The sequence below is a fragment of the Hypanus sabinus genome, chromosome 19 (assembly GCF_030144855.1).
Source record: "Hypanus sabinus isolate sHypSab1 chromosome 19, sHypSab1.hap1, whole genome shotgun sequence".
NCBI lineage: Eukaryota > Metazoa > Chordata > Chondrichthyes > Myliobatiformes > Dasyatidae > Hypanus > Hypanus sabinus.
Window position 1 is genome coordinate 64,127,369 of NC_082724.1, and position 23,421 is coordinate 64,150,789.

The window sequence follows — 23,421 nt, forward strand, 5'->3', positions numbered from 1 at the left end:
GTTAACTTTATTCTTGATATGACTGATGATCTGGAAACAGAAAATGTTGGCAATACCCAGTGGGCCAGGCAGTATTTATGTGGAGAGAAATCAACTAAATTTCTCTTTCAACAGATCAAGCCTAACCTGTATAGTATTTCCAATATTCTCAAGTTTTTTTTTGGATATCCAGCATCTATAGTCTACTTGTTCACCCAGTATTTGACGTACCACAGGCGCTCTCTCTCCCCAATAAGGGAGAAAGAGTTGTCTCCGATTCAGAGCGAGAGGGGAGTCATAACAAGCAACTGGCTGGTTTACAATGTTAAAAGTTCGTTGTGTCGCTTTTTCCGAACACTGTGCCTAAAGATCTTGGGTCTCTGGGCACACAGCCTTAGATCTTCCATCTCCCACAATGCACCAATCTGCTCAGATGCTAACCTTTGATCTGTCCATTTCCAGAGCCACAAGATCTCGGCCCTCCCAAGGCGAGCTGAGCTCTTAGGCTGACAGCCAGTCATGAAACCCCGAGAGCAGGTCCCATTCCCGCAAAGAACCGTAGTCAGCATGTAACTCCAGATCAGGGTCTTCAAAAGAACTCTGAAAGGGAAAACTAGAGATATTAAAGATGGAAATAGAGCTGTTTCTGAAGATGCAAGCAAAGGAGTCACCGTTAGGTGCCATTAATCCTCCTAATGTATAGACTTACTGTTTTCTAGCCCATGGGTATTAAATGTGTACCATAAACTATTTCCATAAGAGACAATCTGCTAATTTTCTGGCACAAAGTATTAATCTGGATAGAGATGACATGTATCATTTCAAAACCTGGATTTGTGAAATTAAAGAGTTCTCTTTAGAATTCTGAAATTCTGTGTAGTGCTTACACATAACAAAGATCTGCTTTAACTGAGGAAATGTATTGCATTAGGCCACTGCATCTACATTATGGAGTGAAGTTTAAGTTACTTCATTCACAAGTAAAATGTCTCTAAAGGCTAGAAATCCAAAAAGACTGACAATTGCAAACAAATGTTAACTAAAACATTTCTAACTGCTAACAACTTCCAGTTTATGCTACAAGAAGAATTTACCACTATTAGGTCAAAGTCAAAGTAAATTTATAATCGAAGTACATTGAGATTCATTTATTTACAGACATTAACAGGAAAATAAAGAAATGCAGTAAAATTAATGGAAAGCTATATAAAAAATAAATACTGACAAACAACCAGTGTACAAAAGAAGACAAATTGTGTAAATAAATAATTCTTAGAACATGAATTGTAGTGTCCTTGAAAGTGAGTCAGTAGGTTGTGGAATCTGTTCAGTGTTGATGTTAAGTCTGTGATACAAGAGATAGAAGCACTATCTTGTTCTTTTTATTGTGTCGGTAGTCCACCTTATTCTATGATCCAGTGAAACAATTTCAAATATAAGCTCAAGACACTTGCAAAATATAGTACACCAAATAGATTTATTAATACCAAAGGTGTAGGATCAGAGTGTAGCAAGATAGAAACTTCATCTTTCAAAGCTTTGAGATTTGGTTATGAGTATGCTGCACTATGCATGTAACCTAGATCAAAAGTACAAATCAGATATGACCTGCGACCCTTTCTATAACTAATTCTTAGAAAACCTACTAATTATGTAAAAATATTCATTTTATTTATTCCAAAGCTAAAATCAGACTTCCTAATCCAAAGACAACCAACATTTTATCATTCTGACATTTTATTTATTAGTCTAACCTCAGACTTGTTATACTTACATGGACACATTTTACATGAAATGACAAGCTATGCATTTCTCTCGATGCAATTCAGAATAGCTCTTTATATTATAGAATTCATTCCACTATGATGCAAGGAAGATTATCTGTAACTTCTTTAACTGAATAAAGATGGGCCAGCCTCGTCTTCTATTGCAATAATATTTCAAGTCTTGATTATATTTTGAGTGAGATTTTATCAAAACTTCCAATGAATAATGATATAATTTTAAATAGCAACGTAACGGCATTAGTATATCAGCTTTCATATCTTTTCCTGCTCCCTTGTAGATAGTTTTGTAGAAAGATATAAGATCTTTAGCCAGAGTGATGCAATTGGGGCAAGCTAACAGCTCAAAAGAACAGTGTTTAGAAGTGTTCAGTTAGAAACAGAAAAGATTGGAAATACATAACAGATCAATAGATACATCAATATGAAGGAAAATTAACATTTTGGATAGGGTTCTTGAACTGAATCCTCCTTTGGGAAATATTTGCTGCAGTCTTGTGAATGACATGGACATCTTGGTGAGTTTATATATGTATTCAGCCAGGCATTAACCTTTACTTCAGTTGTTTTTTTTAAACTCACTGCTGCGGTTTGAGCGTATGCTATCTGCGCATATACACATCAATGCTGACCCTTTATTAAGTGTCGATTTCGTCTTTGAGCTTTTCCTATTCAGTATTAATGTAATTTGTTTTGACGTGTTATGTGAATGTCATACAGGTGACATCAGGAATGATCTGTATCTGACATTGGAACGAGGGGATTTTGAGAGAGGTGGAAAGAGTGTTCAGAAGAACATTGAAGTAACAGTGTACGTTCTTTATGCAGATGGAGAAGTACTAAAGGTGAGACTTTATAAAACAAACTGTTGAGGTATCTTTCATTGGCTTGTTGGGAACAGCAGACATCAAAATGTCTTGGATTCACTCTTCAGTGTTTTCAACCAGTGTTGATACTTTCAATAATCTCTCTATCTCTGAGCTCAGGAGGAGATTTGATCTCTGTTGCAGTGTTGCCAAAGGGTTTAAGCTGTTTTGCAGTGGGCTGCCACATTAAAATATATTTTCTAATTGGGATATAACCATTAGTCTGGTCATTTCAGAACTCAATCCTTTGAATTAGAAACATAGAAAACCTATAGCACAATACAGGCCCTTCGGCCCACAAAGTTGTGCCGAACACGTCCCTACTTTAGAAATTACTAGGCTTACCTATAGCCCTCTATTTTTCAAAGCTCCATGTACCTATCTAAAAGCCTCTTAAAAGACCCTATCGTATCCACCTTCACCACAGTTGCTGGCAGCCCATTCCACGCACTCAACACTCTGAGTTAAAAAATTTAACTCTGACATCTCTCTGTCCTTACTCCCCAGCACATTAAACCTGTGTCCTCTTGTGGCAACCATTTCAGTCCTGGCGAAAAAGCCTCTGATTGTCCACATGATCAGTGCCTCTCATGATCTTGTACACCTCTGTCAGGACACTTCTCATCCTCCGTCGCTCCAAGGAAAAAAGGCTGAGTTCACTCAACCTATTCTCAAAGGGCATGCTCCCCAATCCAGGCAACATCCTTGTAAATCTCCTCTGCACCCTTTTTATGGCTTCCACATCCTTCCTGTAGTGAGGTGACCAGAACTGAGCACAGTACTCCAAGTGGGGTCTTATCAGGGTCCTATATAGCTGCAACATTACCTCTTGGCTCCAAAATTCAATTCCATGATTGATGAAGGCCAATGCACCGTACGCTTTCTTAACCACAGAGTCAACCTGCGTAGCTGCTCTGAGCATCCTGTGGACTCAGACCCCAAGATCCCTCTGATCCTCCACACTGCCATGAGTCTTATCATTAATACTATATTCTGCCATCATATTTAACCTACCAAAATGAACCACTTCACACATCTGGGTTGAACTTCATCTGCCACTTACCAGCCCAGTTTTGCATTCTATCAATGTCTTGCTGTAACCTCTGACAGCCCTCCACTCTATCCACAACACCTCCATCCTTTGTGTCATCGGCAAACTTACTAGCCCATCCCTCCACTTCCTCATCCAGATCATTTACAAAAACCACAAAAAGTAAGGGTCCCAGAACAGATCCCTGAGGTCTCCACTGGTTACCGACCTCCATGCAAAATATGACCTGTCTACAAGCACTCTTTGCCTTCTGTGGGCAAGCCAGTTCTGGATCCACTAAGTAATGTCCCCTTGGATCCCATGCCTCCTTACTTTCTCAATAAGCCTTGCATGGGGCACCTTATCAAATGCCTTGCTGAAATCCATATACACTACATCTACTGCTCTTCCTTCATCAATATATTTAGTCACATCCTCAAAAAATTCAATCAGGCTCGTACGGCACAACCTGCCCTTTACAAAGCATGCTGACTACTCCTAATCATATTATACCTCTCCAAATGTTCATAAATCCGGCCTCTCAGGATATTCTCCATCAACTTACCAACCACTGAAGTAAGACTCATTGGTCTATAATTTCCTGGGCTATCTCTACTCCCTTTCTTGAATAAAGGAACAACATCCGCAATTCTCCAATCCTCTGGAACCTCTCCCATCCCCATTGATGATGCAAAGATCATTGCCAGAGGCTCAGCAATCTCCTCCCTCACCTCCCACAGTAGCCTGGGGTACATTTCATCTGGTCCTGGCGACTTATTCAACTTGATACTTTCCAAAAGCTCCAGCACATCCTCTTTCTTAATATCTACATGCTCAAGCTTTTTAGTCTGCTGCAAGTCATCACTCCAATCAATAAGATCCTTGTCCATAGTGAATACTGAAGTAAAGTATTCATTAAGTACCTCTGCTATTTCCTCTGGTTCCATACACACTTTCCCACTGTCAAATTTGATAGGTCCTATTCTTTCACGTCTTATCCTCTTGCTCTTCACACACTTGTAGAATGCCTTGGGGTTTCCCTTTTGTAGTAAGATCTTTTTATAAGAGCAGAATGAAGTCATTCAACCTATTGAGTATGTTCCACCATTCCATCATAGCTGATTTATTTTTCCTCTCAACTTTATTCTCCCAATACACTTACTAATCAAGAACTTATCAACCACTACTTTAAATATACCCAATAACTTGGCCTGCACAGCTGTCTGTAACAATGAATTCCACATATTCACCACCCTCTGGCTAAAGAAATCCCTCCTCATTTCTGTTCTGAAGGGATTGGTTTATATTCTGAGGATGTGCCCTCTGGTCCCAGACTCTCCCACTATTGGAGACAACCTCTCCATGTCCACTTTATCTTGGCCTTTAGTAGGTTTCAATGAAATTTCCCTCATTCTTCCAAACTCCAATGAGTACAGGCCCAAAACATTCAATGCTGCTCTTACGTTAATCTTTTCATTTCCTTGATCATTCTCGTACCCTAATATGTGAAGCAATTATGCCACCAAGGGATAGCATCAGATAATAACATGGTTATAGATTTATTTGTGCGGAAACTCCAATGATGACCGTGTGGTATTGGTCAGGAAGGTAACAATAGAAGCAAATGAGTGTAGTCCTAATATTTAGATGGGGAGATTGTTGGAATAGGAAACTGTAGCAATTTAAGTCCATTACTTTAAAGAGAGGTATAAATGAATTATGGTTGCAGAAAATGTCATTTATAACCTTGGTGGTGCGTGATGATGGATTCAAGTTCTTAACTTTGTAATACTCTGGACACAAAGCTAGAGACAAAAATGCCAGTACCATATTGTTAACCTCTGCTGAAATGATAATTACAGTTATTTCAGTATTCCTTGACGATAACTAGTTATCTAAAATGTTAATAATGTGATTGGATTAAGATTTAGTGCAAGAAGAGAAACAGAAAGGTGTAAATATGATTCCCAATTGAAATAAGTTCACCAATTGACATTTTGTGAGATTGAAATGTCACTGATCGACTACTGTTCAGGTGAATGCCACTCAGTGTAATGGGGGCAGGGATTTTAAATTGTTTCTGCCTAGTCACTGGAAAATACACCTCAACATTAAAATAAGTTTACTGTAGTCTTTCTTTCTCTGTCTGCTTCAGCTGAATTGAACTTAATGCTTTTTACTTTATTAATTTAATTTCTCACAGATTATTGCAGCAGTTTATAATCACTTTGGCAGCTTGAGAGTCAAAAATAGCATACAATTAAACTGATCAATATTAATCCCTCAAGCAAGTTGTCCAATTATATAATCAGCATTGTAGATATATTAATATAAGTCAACAGAAAAGCACAACAAAAATATGTTATTAATTCTTTACAAATTTGAGTTTGGTTCTAAAAATTGTAAGTCTCGTGAGAAGATTACAGCATGGACATTTAACTGTAAGGTCACATGGGTTTTCATTTCTGCATTAGATCGGTCTTTAAGATTTTTTCATTTTATTGATACCTATACTTGGCTGCAGTGTAGAGTTTCAGATTGACTGAACATGCACACATTCCTCACTGATAAGGAAATCAGCTTCAATATTAACCATATAACCATATAACAATCACAGCACGGAAACAGGCCATCTTGGCCCTCCTAGTCCGTGCCGAACCCTTAATCTCACCTAGTCCCACCTACCCGCACTCAGCCCATAACCCTCCACTCCTTTCCTGTCCATATACCTATCCAATTTTACCTTAAATGACACAACTGAACTGGCCTCTACTACTTCTACAGGAAGCTCATTCCACACAGCTATCACTCTTTGAGTAAAGAAATACCCCCTCGTGTTTCCCTTAAACTTCTGCCCCCTAACTCTCAAATCATGTCCCCTAGTTTCAATCTCCCCTACTCTCAATGGAAACAGCCTGTTCACGTCAACTCTATCTATCCCTGTCAAAATTTTAAATACCTCGATCAAATCCTCCCTCAACCTTCTACGCTCCAATGAATAGAGACCTAACTTGTTCAACCTTTCTCTGTAACTTAATTGCTGAAACCCAGGTAACATCCTAGTAAATCGTCTCTGCACTCTCTCTAATTTATTGATATCTTTCCTATAATTCGGTGACCAGAACTGCACACAATATTCCAAATTTGGCCTTACCAATGCCTTGTACAACTTTAGCATTACATCCCAACTTCTGTACTCAATGCTTTGATTTATAAAGGCCAGTGTTCCAAAAGCCTTCTTCACCACCCTATCTACATGAGACTCCACTTTCAGGGAACTATGCACAGTTATTCCTAGATCTCTCTGTTCCTCTGCATTCCTCAATGCCCTACCATTTTCTCTGTATGTTCTATTTGGATTATTCCTGCCAAAATGTAGAACCTCACACTTCTCAGCATTAAACTCCATCTGCCAACGTTCAGCCCATTCTTCTAACCGGCATAAATCTCCTTGCAAGCTTTGAAAATCCACCTCATTATCCACAACACCTCCTACCTTAGTATCATCGGCATACTTACTAATCCAATTTACCACCCCATCATCCAGATCATTTATGTATATTACAAACAACATTGGGCCCAAAACAGATCCCTGAGGCACCCTGCTAGTCACTGGCCTCCATCCCGATAAACAATTATCCACCACTACTCTCTGGCATCTCCCATCTAGCCACTGTTGAATCCATTTTATTACTCCAGCATTAATACCTAACGACTGAACCTTCTTAACTAACCTTCCATGTGGAACTTTGTCAAAGGCTTTGCTGAAGTCCATATAGACTACATCCACTGCCTTACCCTCGTCAACATTCCTCGTAACTTCTTCAAAAAATTCAATAAGGTTTGTCAAACATGACCTTCCACGCACAAATCCATGCTGGCTACTTCTAATCAGATCCCGTCTATCCAGATAATTATAAATACTATCTCTAAGAACACTTTCCATTAATTTACCCACCACTGATGTCAAACTGACAGGTCTATAATTGCTAGGCTTCCTTCTAGAACCCTTTTTAAACAATGGAACCACATGAGCAATACACCAATCCTCCGGCACAATCCCCGTTTCTAATGACATATTAAAGATCTCCATCAGAGCTCCTGCTATTTCTACACAAACTTCCCTCAAGGTCCTGGGGAATATCCTGTCAGGACCCGGAGATTTATCCACTTTTAAATTTCTTAAAAGCGCCAGTACCTCCACCTCTTTAATTGTCATAGGTTCCATAACTTCCTTACTTGTTTCCCACATCTTAGACAATTCAATATCCTTCTCCTTAGTGAATACCGAAGAGAAGAAATCATTCAAAATCTCTCCCATCTCCTTCGGTTCCACACATAGCTGACCATTCTGATTCTCTAAGGGGCCAATTTTATCCCTCACTATCCTCTTGCTTTTAATATAACTGTAGAAACCTTTCGGATTTACTTTCACCTTATTTGCCAAACCAACCTCGTATCTTCTTTTAGCTTTTCTAATCTCTTTCTTAAGATTCCTTTTACATTCTTTATATTCCTCGAGCAATTCCTTTACTCCATGCTGCCTATATCTATTGTAGACATCCCTCTTTTTCTGAACCAAATTTCTAATATCCCTTGAAAACCATGGTGCTCTCAAACCTTTAACCTTTCCTTTCACCCTAACAGGAACATAAAGATTCTGTACCCTCATAATTTCACCCTTAAATGACCTCCATTTCTCTATTACATCCTTCCCATAAAACAACTTGACCCAATCCACTCTCTCTAAATCCCTTCGCATCCCCTCAAAGTTAGCCTTTCTCCAATCAAAAATCTCAACTCTAGGTCCAGTCCTGTCCTTCTCCATAATTATATTGAAGCTAATGCTATTGTGATCACTGGACCAGAAGTGTTCCCCAACACATACATCTGTCAGCTGACCTATCGCATTCCCTAACAGGAGATCCAACACTGCCCCAAGCCTAGTCGGTACTTCTATGTATTGTTGCAAAAAACTATCCTGCACACATTTCACAAACTCTAAACCATCCAGCCCTTTTACAGAATAAGCTTCCCAGTCTACGTGTGGAAAATTAAAATCTCCCACAATCACTACCTTGTGTTTACTTAAAATCTCCCACAATCACCACCTTGTGTTTACTATTATTGAAATGCATTTTATTTTGCATTTGTATTTTAAATCTGCAGTTAGTGATAGTTGTATGCACTGGATAAAACTGGTTAAAGCAGCAGTTCTTAAACTATGGGTAATGCTTGAAGTCGATGACAAAGTGGCGAGCTGTGGGTTTGGCCTTGGGGAAGATTGGATTTGTCCCTCAGCACTGTTTCTCATTCAGCCTTTGCTAACTTGGTGGTCCATGTCTATCAACAAAACAACATCAAGACAAGCCCATTTCCACCTAGACACGCACTTGGGCAGTCCTTCAACTCCAGGGCAGATTTTCCAGTCTCTTTCAGGATGTCATTGAAATGGAATTATCATCTACTAAGTGGTCATAGTATCATCGGGCATGGAAACAGGTTCTTCAGCCTACTAAGTCCAGGTTAAACTTCAACCCCCATTTACACTTGTATTACATTATTTCTAGTTTTTATTCTCACTACATTAACGTCCCTCATGTTCCACCATTCACTTACACAGAAGGTACAATTTATCTAACAATCTGCCTGTCTTTGAGAATTGGGAGGATACCGGAGCACCCAGAGAAACCCCAAGTGGTGACAGGGAAAATGTGAGAACTCCATCCAAACAGATTAACAAAACTGACAAGAAAATCTCCAGTAATTTGTATGTGTTACTTAACAAAATTACTTTCAACAGTTAAAGTACTGAAGGTAGCTAAGATGTTATTTTCATAACAATATCATTGAAACTTTGAAACACAACAAATAGATATAGTCCTTCCAGGAACTGAATTGGAAAGCCCAATCGCTCAAACTTTAAAGGGGCAGTGAACCATTGTTTTGGGGCCCAGACACACAAACTTTGAAGAATTTCTGAGATTGAGAGTGCTTTAGCACACTGTCCCTTGTGCTCTGACACTCGAAGATAAATAGATTCAGAGTGCTGAGATGCAAGTCTTGTTGTGTATGTTGAGGCAGTTCCGTGTACTTTTTGTCCTACTGCACACAATCTGTTACTAGTTGGTGTTTGGATAGATCAGGCAACAGTAGATTTAGATGCTCGTCTGAGACTAGGCTTCAAGCAGGTTGTGTAGATTGCTACGGAGTAAAAGGCAAAGGAATATTCTCAAATGTAAATAATTTGCATAATAATCTAAGAAACAAAAATTAAAACCTATTGACTGTGCTGCACTTGCGAGGACTGAAAATGTAAAGTGGACTTTCTTGGAAATGCAACTGTACCAACTGTAAAATATTATTCATGTTAGTGGAGTGTTGCAAATAATTACATTTTTTAATTGATAGGACTGTATTAGTCTTGGTTCTGGAGAGCCCCCTATAACTGAGCATTGCTCCTTTGTGATGTATCACAACAACAGTCCACGATGGGGTGAGATCATCAAACTGCCCATTCCAGTCGATAAATTCAGGGGTTCACACCTTCGGTTTGAGTTCAGACACTGCTCAAGTAAGTACATCAGTCATTGTTTTAAGTAAAAATAACTGAAAAGATCACTAATGTTTTCATTCAAATCTGCAGAATCAACAGGCATTTGTATGGAATGATTAATTGTACATTTTTCCTTCAGAACGCAAACACCACCTTCAGAATTTTCTTAATGGGCAATGTAATGCATGATAGCTCAATGTTTTGTAGGCTAACTCTTCTATAATAGTTTCCCAACCTAGTTTAATGGCTAGGGAAAGGACCATCCAGATTTGTGAACCATTCCACAGGCAAAGAAAAGGGGATTTCAGGGCCATTCTTCATCTTGTATTGAATGCTTTTGAAGTAGTCTTAAAGGAAGCCCTCCTTGTTCAGCAATTGCAATGTGGGAAACCATGTGGGAATTAAAGAGAGAAAATAAATTGAAACAATATTTCAATCTATACTTTCTAATTATGAGTATTTTCTTGTGTAGGAAAAGACAAATGAGCATAATGTTTGTTGTCTGTAGTGGAATTATATACAAAGCTGAGGTGGTATCATTGCAATGATGCCCAAGAGGCCATATGGGATTGTGGGGTGATGATTGTATATTGAGTGTATTGAATAAACAGCAATGCTGCATGCTTAATGAATGTGTTTCACTAAATGTATTAGCCCAGATTTACATAAGAGCAAATGCATCAATCACTAACCCCAATTTACACTGAAGTGTTTATCAGATTGACTGTTAATGGGAAAACTGTGCCTTTAATTGCTGTTAGGCACTTCTCCTTTCTGTGTTAATCCTCAAACATAGTCCGGATGTCAGGGAGAAAAGGATAACGGTTAGGGGAAGAATTATAGGGCCTTGGCTGAAGATTTTACTGCTAATGATGGGTCTAATTGATGTGATTGATTAAATGAACTGATATGCAGTGCTGGTATCATAGACTTTAGAAAAATTACACTGTCACGGAGGATTGAGACCAATAATGGCTTTGAGAAACAAAGATGAAAATCTTTTAAATGAAGCTGCTCTTATCTGGAGCCATTATAAAACAATGAGCACAAGGTTAATGAGTGGGCTTTGTGTGAATTAAAACCCAGGCAAAAGAGATTTAGATGACATCAACTACATAAAAGGTAGAATGAGAAAACTTAACCAAAAGTGCATTGGAATGGTCAAGCATCATGAATGTTTCCACAGCACCATTTGGTTATTTACAAATAGAAATAGACATTCCAGTGAGAAGTGGATGTTTTCTCATTGTCTGCTGTCTCCTGTATGTTCCACCATTTTCTAGGCTGGGCCTTTGTCCACAAGGGAGAGGACAAACAGTCACAGCAGATGACAGTGAAGTATTGCCAAGTAACCTCTCTGAAATACTTATGTTTTCTTTCTTCATCTGCATATAATATGTATGATTTTCCTCAGAAAAGCTTCATGAATCATGCCTCCTCTGAGTGGTACAAGAGAATCTTCCACTAATTTGAATTGGAAATAATGAAGTACGCACAGAAAACCACATTTCAGTAATTGATTCAGATATCTTTAGCACATTTGCATTGAAACATGCAGTGAAATGTGTCATATGTGTTAACAACCACAAACTCAAGGATGTGCTGGGGGCAGCCTGCAAGTGTTAACACAGTGCCAACATAGTATGCCCACAATGCTTGGCAGAATAACACAAACAATAACAATAGCAACAGAACAAAACAAAAGCAGCAAAACAAGCCTCTTTACTTACACAGACACCTCCAACATCAGGACAGACTGCCTCCAAGACCCCAGTGCATTCTAACATTGGGCCTGCAACATCCCCTAATAGTTTTGCAAACATTGAGACTCTGACTTCTGGACACATCAACCCAGGGGTTTCAAACATCAGGACTCAACTTCCAGACTCACTGACTGTGGTCTTTGACCTTTGGTACCAACCTTGGCACTTATCAATCACAGGACTGCGAACTCCAAGCTGTGAACTTGAAACGTGCATGGACATCCAACCCTGGGACTCACTGATCTTTCGGGGGGAAGGGTCATCGGTCATCATGCCTGCTGCTCACAGTCTGCTGATCTTGTGACCTACCAACCTGGGGCAGGAGTGGGGATCAGCAGCCTTCATTCACTGGTAATGGTAAAGCCCCTAAATACAGATATTTTTGTGCTTCATGTGGCACTCATTTCTGAAACAATTCCATTTCGTTATGGGGAGTATGGGATTTCCACACATGGAAATAGTTACCTCAAAAATAGAACATAGAATAGTACAGCACATTACAGGCCCTTCGGCCCACAATGTTGTGCCGACCCTCAACCCCTGCCTCCCATATAACCCCCACCTTAAATTCCTCCATATATCTGTCTAGTAGTCTCTTAAACTTCATTAGTGTCTCTGAGTAAAAAACTTTTCTCTAATATCCCTCTTGAACTTCCCTCCCCTTACCTTAAAGTCATGTCCTCTTGTACTGAGCAGTGGTGCCCTGGGGAAGAGGCACTGGCTGTCCACTCTGTCTATTCCTCTTAATTCCTCTTAAAAAATGTATCTGGTTAATTAAATGTAATTAAATGAAGGTTAATAGAAACACAAAATCAGTAGCAGCATGTAATTTAGAGTCCACCTGACCTCTCCATTTACTGCTTTCATTGAAGTCTTGATGCTGGAGTGATTAAAATAACTTTTAAGTGAACAGTAATGTAGAAATAAAAACAGGTAACTTGCCAATAACACATTTTTATTATTTATTTGTGGAGCTAGAGCACAGTAACAAATCCTTTTAACCCAACAAGCTTGTACCACCCAATTACACTATTGTGACCAATTAACCTACTAACCTACATGCCTTTGGAATGTGGGAGGAAACCAGAGCACTTAGAGGAACCCACATGGTCACAGGGTGAATGTACAAACTCCTCACTGACAGCGGAAGGAATTGAACCTGAGTCGCTATAATAGTGTTACACTAACCGCTATGCTTATACAATTGTATTCAAAATTATCTGGTGTTTCATCTTCAGGTTAGGTTTCTGAATTGTTTTGTTACAATTGCTGCTTTGACATATTACATGTACTGAGGCTGTAGTCAAGCTAATGGGTGGCTTCTCCTGCACAATTGACAATTGGCAGCTGTAACACTGATGCAGATGTTGGTGCTGTTACCTACAATTCCAAGGACCCAAACTTAATCGTGACTTTGTGTGTTGAGAGGAAATTATTGAGGCATATAAAATTATTCAGAGTTTGCAATTTCTCTCTGGGTGCTGTGATCCAACCAGATCCCAAAGATTTTCTAGTAGGTTCATTGGCTATTACAAATTACTCTTTAAAGAATCGAAGTCGATAGGCACATGTCAAGATAAGTTTCAGGGACACTGAGATACAAAGAGAGGGGAATGAGACTGTGGGATCACTTTTCTGCAAGCCAACATAGAAGCCTATGGGATAAGACTCGGGTTTGTTGGGATGGTTTTGGGGACAGCTTGGGGTGTTTGAGGTCAAGGATGAGGGAGAGTTAGAACTTTGGGCAGTAAAGGAAGGGACAGGAGCTAGTGTCAATATCCAGGTCTGAGCGCTTCAGTCAAAGAACAACAATCCTAGAGGACAGGTTGGTAGGCAATAGGAGACCAGCACTCACCAGGTCAGCGAGTCCTGGTGCAAAGGAATGTACGGGTGGGAGAGCCGGTGACACCCCAGGTCTGTGCAAGTCTTGAAGTCAAGGCCCGAAGATCAAACCCATGATACTCAGAGGACTGGGGGGCAAGGCTGAAGAGCGCAACAAGTGCAGATTTAGAAGCCAGAAGTCGAAGACTGAAGTCAACGAGACCAGAGGGCAGCGGTTACAAGTTCAAGCCAGAGACTGGAGGTTGGTTGGCAATGTGAGCATAGAAGGGTTTGTTTTGCTGTTGCTGTCTTGTTTTATTTTGTTGTTACTGCTTGTTTTGTTCCGCAGTACATTGTGGGCATGCAATGTTGGCAGTGGAATGTGTGGCAACGTTTGCCCCCAGCATATTCTTGTTAATGCACATGACACATTTCACTGTATATTTTGATGCACAAGTGATACATAAATCTGAATAAATCTATAAATTTGAATAAATTGCCTCCTGTGTTGTTATAAGTGTAGGCACTACTGGCTTCAGAGCACAGATAAGATAGCTTCTGAGAACTCGTGGGTGGAGAGATACTGGCATCTTGAGAGAGGACATCATTTTCATTTTCATGCAGTGGAACTTTCCCAGGATGGGCCATGGCATGAATTGTATGCTCAACACAAATTATACACATCCATATGGACACAGGCAATTAACTTGTTTGCAAGTTTAACAAACAGTGATGAAAGATCTCATCCTGCAGTGGCTCTGTCTACTGACAGTGTAACATGAACCAGCTATCCAGGGGGAGTAATCTGTATAAACTTTGGTTTCTGATTAATCTTTTGTGCATACTATAGTGGTTTCATTTTCTGTATTTGTTGATACATGATTAGCATTTGAATTATTGCTGCTTTTATAAATCAAATATCATTAAGTGGGATATGAATATCACTTCATCACAACATAATGCAGTTTAAAAGGAAAACTAAAGGGAAATGTCAAAACTCAAACCAAACATCACAGCTTTTAGCACTGATTTAGATAGCTTTTGCCTCCAGGGAGCTGTAAGTAAGGTTACTTGCATCGTTGGAGTGAAAAGTTATCAACGTTAAATATCTGTTTCATCTCCTCGGGTAGACGCCACCTGGCCTGCTAAGTATTTTCTGTTTTATTGAAGATTCGGGCTTCTGGACTGTATTAAGAAAGGTTCTTGTTGCATATTCACCAACAGGTCTCTCCACAGCAAGTCTTGGAAATCATAGATTATACAGCATGGAGAAAGGGCGTTCAGACCATTGTCCATGCTAAGCAATTGGCATCCTTTGATATTAATCCCATCTTTCAGTACTTGGTCCATCATCTTCTCAGCCCAAGTGTTCATCTGCACGCATGTGACCCAACTTCAACCACTCTCACTGGCAGTACAATACACATGACTACACATTAATAATGTGGCATCACATTCCCTAGTCATCAAAGAATCAATTTTTGCCCTTCAGGAGAAAGTTACTGAGTGGGGTAAATATATGAGGCTCACAAAAGGTTTTGCCCTTTTTGTTCTTGCCTGCAGTTCTAATTTCATTGTGCAATGTTTGTTTAGCAAAAGACAAAGGAGAAAAGAAGCTTTTTGGTTTTGCATTTACGCCATTAATGCGAGATGATGGTACAACACTTTCAGATGACCTTCATGAGCTGTATGTCTACAAGGTAAGTGACAGCTCATTTGTTCATCTCCAAGAAATAATCATGCGTGTGTGTTGTATCTTAAATGCTGTATCCTGGTAAGAGCCACTCAGAGTCAACTCCCTTTCAATGGTCCTTCCATGAGGTAGTGTCTAGAACCTGAAGCTGACGGTTACTCCCAGAAATGTGTTATTAAGTGGTAGTCACTTCTCATATTTAGAAGATAGCTATAACTGTAAACACCTTCCAGCAATGTGCTGGATAACAGAGACATTGAAACTCTTCATGAATCAGTTGATTCACTTTGTGATTTCTTTCTGGACCCTCAAAATTCTTCCCTGGGTATAATCTTGAATCTGAGCGTGGCCTACCAATGACTTTGAAAAGCCTCAATAATCATAAAGATTTTCCCACTCAATCCTGCGCATGGAATCCTCTTATAAACTCAAGCATCCTCTTTTGTGTCAGTGTCCTGTTCCAGCCTTCCTACCCACACTATTGATCACATTGAAATCAGATACACCTGACTGTCAATTAAGAAAATGTCACCTGTGAATTCTATCTTAATTTCTGTTATTTTTTATGGGAATGCATAGTACAATTACTGGACTTTCCCCACACCTCCCAGTAAAAGTCTTTTTAATTCAAAATTCATTATCTATCATGTTAAATAGATTTTGGCATCTTATACCAGCCCTCAGAACTTAGGAGATGTTATCGTGGTTGCCTGTATATTGCAGTCACTGTTGACATTAATTTACATGATCAGATTTTATTCCTACTCAATGGTTAGCAAGAAGCAATTTTGAAATAATCAGTTTAGTTTCACTGTTGAATGCCCTTGTGTATTTACTGTAACTGATGCAAAATAATTCACTTTATGAATTTAAATACAGAATTGAAGGGAAATTTTCATATTAGCCCTAAACTTGCATATTCCTGATTTAAGCAGTCTGGGAGGCAATTCAAGATTGCTTATTTTTCATTACCGCCATTAAGGTCAGCAATATTGTATGTCATATCACAGGGAGCTGACATTAAGCTCTTCATACCTGTGACAAAACTGAAATAACTATTTATTTTCCTTTTGAAAGTTATGATTAAATGTTTCCACACTGTTTAGGTAGTGCATTCCAGATGTTAACAACTCTTCATAAGGGTAACATCATTATATAGAAGCAGAATTTTGCACTTTAGAGACAAAATGTAAGTGCTACATTCGTAAGTGGCAGATTATGCCTGAACACCAGTTGGCTGATACTCCAACTTATGGTATATAAAACTCATTGAATGTAGAACTGTAATCCCATTTATAACACAGAGTTACAGTTGGAGATTATATCTCAACATGAAAGAGGTGATACAACTGTCACACTAAAATGTAACACACTTAGTCACTTGTTGGAAATGCTTGTCACATTTTCACCCAGTTAGCTCAATTCTCATATCCCATAACAATCACAAATAATAATTTGAAGTTTTTCCCTCCAAGGAAAAGTACTGACAGTTCCTCAAATGAGATAAGTCAGAGAATGAAAATTATAAAATTATAAATGCCCAATTAGGCAAAACTTTTAGGAACTAGAATCTAGTGGAGAAAATGCACCAAAATTTAACAATATGAGCTCTTCAAATCTGTTACCCCCACTCACAATTTCATTTACCTGCTTTTTCCCCTTTTCCTAAATATTTACAGCAATACAAACCTGTCAGACTAAGACTTGAAAACTGCAATAAATCTCGTATTCTCAGCCTTTTTGTAAACAAAATTACAAGTCTTTAGTAACATTCATATGAAAAACTCCTTCCTACTTACTTTCCCTTTGGTTTGTCGTCTTGATATTCTTCCTGGATCACATATGCCCCAGTTTCCTTTTCACTGGTCAATCTTTTGTCCATGCGAGAATGTTACCTTTTGTACCATAACATTTTATTTCCTGCAATAATTTTGATAGGTGCTCTATCAAATATTTTCTGATCTGAGTGTAGGAAATCCACTTGTTATGCTGCAGCACCTGTTTCTTCATAGAATTCTAGTTAAACATACTTGCCCTTTTACAAAACCTTGTTGTGACTTTGGTTACCTTCAATTTATCCATCTGACCAATAGTTTGATGTCTCCCTCTATTTCTTGAATAAAAGAATTGCAGTTTGATACTTTTCAATGTATTGGATCCTTCCAAGAGTATAGGAAATTTTGAAAAATTAACAGCAACATGTCAACTATCTCACCAGCCACTTCTTTTAAGATCAGAGGATACAGTATGTTAGAACCACTGAAGTTGACTTCCTCATCACTGTTCTTGAGCCTCCTTGAGGTAATGGCCAACTTTTCTTCACTTCTGACTGTCTTGCAATTGAACTTTGATTTGAGAGGGAAAACCAGGTTACACCCATTTAGGTGCAAAGGCAAAAGAAAGCATCCAGCTAATCAATATGCTGCACTTCATTTTCAAACTAATTAATTTGTGAATTTTGTTGCATGTAACAGGCAAATAGTAAATGGGATTGATTAATTAATCTGGAAATGTAATTTACAGTGTGATGAAAACAGTACATTCAGTAACCATGGACTGTACCTGGGTCTCCCCTGTTGTAAAGAAGACTTTAATGGCTGCCCCAACATCCCATCCAGTCTTATATTCCAACGAAGTACCAAGGAATTCTTCTGGATCTCAACCCTACTCTCATCTACTAAACTGACACAGAATGGTAACGTTGAAATACTTTTTCTGCCTTCCAGTTCCTGTGTTGTGTACCTTTTTACTCAAGCAAGTTTCAGAGCCAAAATATCAATGCCCATTGAACTCTAACATATGAAGGGATAACATGTTTATCTCAGACTTCTTTCTCCTAGCTTAGTGGTAGTTGCATTGGTTGGTTACACCTTTTTTGAAGTACCAGAGCAAAATAATAATAAGATTCAGATTCATTTATTTATCACATATACATGGAACATAGAGTGAAATGAATTGTTTATGTTGACAACTAACACAACCTAAGGATGTACTAGGAGCAGCCCGCAAGTGTTCCCACATATTCTGCCACCGTCATAGTATATTCACAATGCTCAGAGCACAACAAGCACCAAACAACAACAGCAAAAACAAGCCCCTTACCTCCCACCCACACACGTGCACAGACTTTCGATGCACAGGTCTCTAGGCCTCCAGGCTCCAAGTTTCAGCCATCGGGTTCCGACTTCTGACCGACTTTTGGGCTTCGATATTCAGTATCGGCCCCTGGACTAGCCAATTATGCAACCCTCGAATTCCGGGCTCACTGACTCACTAGCTCCTTGTGCCTCCTCGTGCCCCTGCTCACAGGTATATGCTATCTTGGGACCCACAACCTGGGTCAGCTGGGTCCTTCGTCCACATCACATGCTTTCAAGCACTGAACAGAGGCCTGGACTCTGGATGTCCTTCATCACCCGTCAACATTGCTGGCTTTCAAGCATGGCTTAGACTCCAGCCTGACCTCTAACTCTTCCATTTCCCTGTCTGTACAACAATATTACAACCCAATTTCAGAGAGTGTGTCTGTCTTTGCAAATTAATGTTATGCTGAATGCTAATACAATTAAGTTAAGAATTTATTATTGTAAAGAAGGTTATAGTTCACTCACCTAAAAACTCTCTACAATGGAAAGGGAGGAATTTCTAAGGGGCAATAAAGATAAATGGGTGATGCACCATCAATAACTCTTGGAGACGTGAGGTGAGATATAGGCTTTTATTGGCTGGAAGAAAGAACAAGCAGCAATGGACCACCACACTGCATCCTGGAGAGTGAGAACCGGGGCGGTGTCTCCAATCGCCTTTATACCGGGGTCCGTGGGAGGAGCCACAGGAGCAGTCAGCGGGGCGGGGGGGGGCATGGGGCATGTCCAGACAGGTATAGGTAGTTCACCACAATGGGGCAGTGGGGGGGCCTATTAGCTGAAGGATTATAGGCTTAATTTAAGAAAAGATGTACTTATTGTAACCATTTGATTCTCAATAACTCATAATTGATTACAATGATCATGTAAGCACCATTCTCTTAGACTTTGCTCAAAGAGTGTTATAATTGTTATAGAACAACATGACACTTCTATATCTGGCATATCATGAGAAATCTGGATGTGTTAGTGCTTTTCACTACTATGGTTCTGTGTTAGCTAGTACAATTCCTGTACTCTAATCACATGGCGATGCAATTCCTGTGAATTAGGGTATGACATTCAATGGGGTAAAGTTTAGATATCTGCCCTTTCAAATAGTTTTGACCACATTTCTCTAGCCCACAGCCAACCGAGATATTACAGTCCCACTTTGTATGCCTTCAGGCAGAGAGTCAGGGTTTGCCTCCGCTATAATGCCATCATAATTATCGCCTTTTTTGATCGTAATGCTTGAGGTTGGACTTAACCAGAAGATAATTGACAGTGGTTGTTAGTCCATAGTGAAACTGACAGAAAAAGACCAAATGAAAAAGGTAGTGTAGACAGTATAGAACCAGAATCAGGTTTATTATCAGCGGCATGTGTCGTGAAATTTGTTAACTTAGCAGCTGCAGTTCAATGCAGTACATAATATACAAGAAGAAAGAAAGAAATAGATAAATCAATTGCAGTATACTTGTATTGAATAGATTAAAAATCATGCAAAAACAGAAATAATATATAATAAAAAAGTGAGGTAGTGTTCATGGGTTCAATGTCCGTTTAGGAATTGGATGACAGAGGAGAAGAAGCTGTTCCTGAATCGCTGAGTATATGCCTTCAGGCTTCTGTACTTCCTACCTGATGGTAACAATGAGGAAAGCTCATGCCCTGGGTGCTGGCAGTCCTTAATGGATGCTGCCTTTCAGAGACACTGCTCCTTGAAGATGTCCTGGATACTTGGTATGCTAGTACCCAAGATGAAGTCGACTAAATTTATGACCCTCTGCAGCTCCTTTTAGTCTTGTGCAGTAGTCCCCCCAATTCCAGACAGTGATGTAGCCTGTCAGAATGCTTTCCACGGCACAACTATAAAAGTTTTTGAGTGTATTTGTTGACATACCAAATCTCTTCAATCTCCTAATGAAGTATAGTCACTGTCTTGCCTTCTTTATAGCTGTATCGATATGTTGGTTCAAGGTTAGGTCCTCAGAGATCTTGACACCCAGGAACTTAAAGCTGCTCACTCTCTCCACTTCTGAGTATTTTGAGAATTGGTTTGTGTTTCTTCATCTTACCCTTCCGGAAGTCCACAACCCGCTCTTTGTCTTACTGACATTGAGTGCAAGGTTGTTGCTGTGGCACCACTCCACTAGTTGATATATCTCACTCCTGTACGCCCTTTCGTCTCCATCTGAGATTCTACCAACAATGGTTGTATGATCAGCAAATTTATAGATGGTATTTGAGCTATGCCTAGCCACACAGTTGTGGTTATTGAGAGAGTAGAGCAGTGGGCTAAGCACACACCTCTGAGGTGCACCACTGTTGATCGTTAGCGAGGAGGAGATATTATCACCAATCCATACAGATTATGGTCTTCTGGTTAGGAAGTCGAGGAACCAATTGCAGAGGGATGCACAGAGGCCCAGGTTCTGTAACTTATTGTGTAGTGTGGAGTACCTCAAATATGGATTTATACCAATACCAAGCAACCAACAGCAGCCAATGTGTCTCTTGTGTGAAAATGTTTTTTTCAAATGTGACAAACGGCCCAGAATCCTTGAGCATAAACTTAAGAATACACTCTGATAAAGCAACCAAGAAAATGGCTTATTTCAGTCATTTTGTGAAAACTTTCAGAAATGGAAAACACATGTTTGCCAGCACATCACAATGAAGCAGTTGTGATTTGTGTGCTTCATATATTTCATTGCTCATTGCTAAATTTGGAAAGCCCCATACAATTGGAGAAGAACTGATTCTGCCGGCACTAAAGAAGGTTCTGAGTATGGTATTAAGTCACCAGACCAAATAATTTAAAATGATCCACTCAGCTACAATTCTATAAAAAGATGAATAGATAAAATCTCTGAGAATGTGGAAGACGTGAAGCAACATACTTGGACAACAGACTTTGCACTGCAGTTGGATGAGTCAACTTTGCCAGACAATATATTTTTGCTTTTTTGTTAGGTTCATTTCACAAAAGATGAAAGTTTCTTTTTCAAGGAAGTTACCTGGAAAGTTGATAAAAGCAAGGCATTGGATGTTGTCCATATGGATTTTATGAAAGCATTGGACAAGGTCCCACATGGGAGTTAGCCAAGAAGGTTCAGTCACTCAGCATTCAAGATGAAGTAGTAAAAATTAGACATTGGCTTTCAGGGAGAAGCCAGAGAGTGGTAGTAGAGCAAACACGAGGAAATCTGCAGATGCTGGAAATTCAAAAAACAACACACACAAAATGCTGGTGGAACACAGCAGGCCAGGCAGCATCTATAGGGAGAAGCACTGTCAACGTTTCGGGCCGAGACCCTTCGTCAGGACTAACTGAAGGGAAGGATACTAAGAGATTTGAAAGTAGTTGGGTTAGGGGGAAATGTGAAATGATGGAAGACCGGAGGGGGTGGGGTGAAGCTGAGAGCTGGAAAGGTGATTGGCGAAAGTGATACAGAGCTGGAGAAAGGAAAGGATCATGGGACGGGAGGCCTCGGGGGAAAGAAAGGGGGAGGGGAGCACCAGAGGGAGATGGAGAACAGGCAGAGTGGGCAGAGAGAGAGAAAAAAACCAAACAACTAAATATGTCAGGGATGGGGTAAGAAGGGGAGGAGGGGCATTAACGGAAGTTAGAGAAGTCAGTGTTCATGCCATCAGGTTGGAGGCTACCCAGCCGGTATATAAGGTGTTGTTCCTCCAACCTAAATGTGGCTTCATCTTGATAGTAGAGGAGGCCATGGATAGACAAATCAGAATGGGAATGGGACATGGAATTAAAATGTGTGGCCACTGGGAGATCCTGCTTTCTCTGGCAGACTGAGCGTAGATGTTCAGCGAAACAGTCTCCCAGTCTGCGTCGGGTCTCACCAAAGGCCACACCGGGAGCACCGGACGCAGTATACCACACCAGCCAATTCACAGGTGAAGTGTCGCCTCACCTGGAAGGACTGTCTGGGGCCCTGAATGGTGGTGAGGGAGGAAGTGTAAGGGCATGTGTAACACTTGTTCCACTTACAAAGATAAGTGCCAGGAGGGAGATCGGTGGGAAGGGATGGGAAGGAAAGGAAGGGTAGTAAATGGTTGTCTCGCTAACTAAAGGCCTTTGACTAGTGGAGTGCCGTAGGAATCGGTGCTGGGTTTGTCATTTATATCATTGATCTGGATGATAATATGGTAAACTGGATCAGCAAATTTGCAGATGACACCAAAATTGGGGGTGTAGTGGATAGCAAGGTAGGTTATCAAAGCTTGCAGTGTGCTCTGTACTGGCTGGAAAAATGTCAGATTGTGGCGACCCACTTCCTAGCGCACACGAACCGGCTCACAAATAGCCAGCGCACCAGCATAAAGGCCAGTCCCAAAAGGGCGCCAGGTCTGCTTCACCAACAAAGGGAAAAGCTCGCGCGGGACTGTGAATACATGCCTCCTACAGCATCTGCGCCCGAGGAGGGCAAGATCAGGGTGGCTTTAAAGCGAAGCCACGAAGTTCGAATAAAGTCTTCTTTAACTGCAGTTTACCGACTCCGTGTCATTATTTTAGCGCTGCGTGTAGCACACCGCTACAAGATAGAATTTAATGTAGGTGGTGCATTTTGAGAGGACAAACTAGGTTAGATTTACACAGTGAACAATGGAGCATTGAGGAACAGGGGAATCTGGGAATACAGATTCATAATTCCTTGAAAGTTTTGTTGCAAATAGATAGGGTCGTAAAGAGAGATTTTGGCACATTAGCCCTCATAAATCAGAGTATTGAGCACAGGAGTTGGGTTATGTTGTAAATGTATAAGACATTGTTGAG

At 40.0% G+C, this 23,421-nt stretch overlaps 1 protein-coding gene across 1 annotated transcript in view; it reads left to right on the forward strand.

The window, feature by feature from the left end:
• dock3 (dedicator of cytokinesis 3) overlaps nt 1-23,421 on the forward strand; it is a 964,109-nt gene that overhangs the window by 700,112 nt on the left and 240,576 nt on the right. The window contains exons 15-18 of the mRNA XM_059944552.1: nt 2,484-2,608; nt 10,071-10,233; nt 15,393-15,499; nt 18,016-18,187. Of these exons, the coding sequence (XP_059800535.1) occupies nt 2,484-2,608; nt 10,071-10,233; nt 15,393-15,499; nt 18,016-18,187 (567 nt within the window). The remainder of the gene's footprint in view (nt 1-2,483; nt 2,609-10,070; nt 10,234-15,392; nt 15,500-18,015; nt 18,188-23,421) is intronic.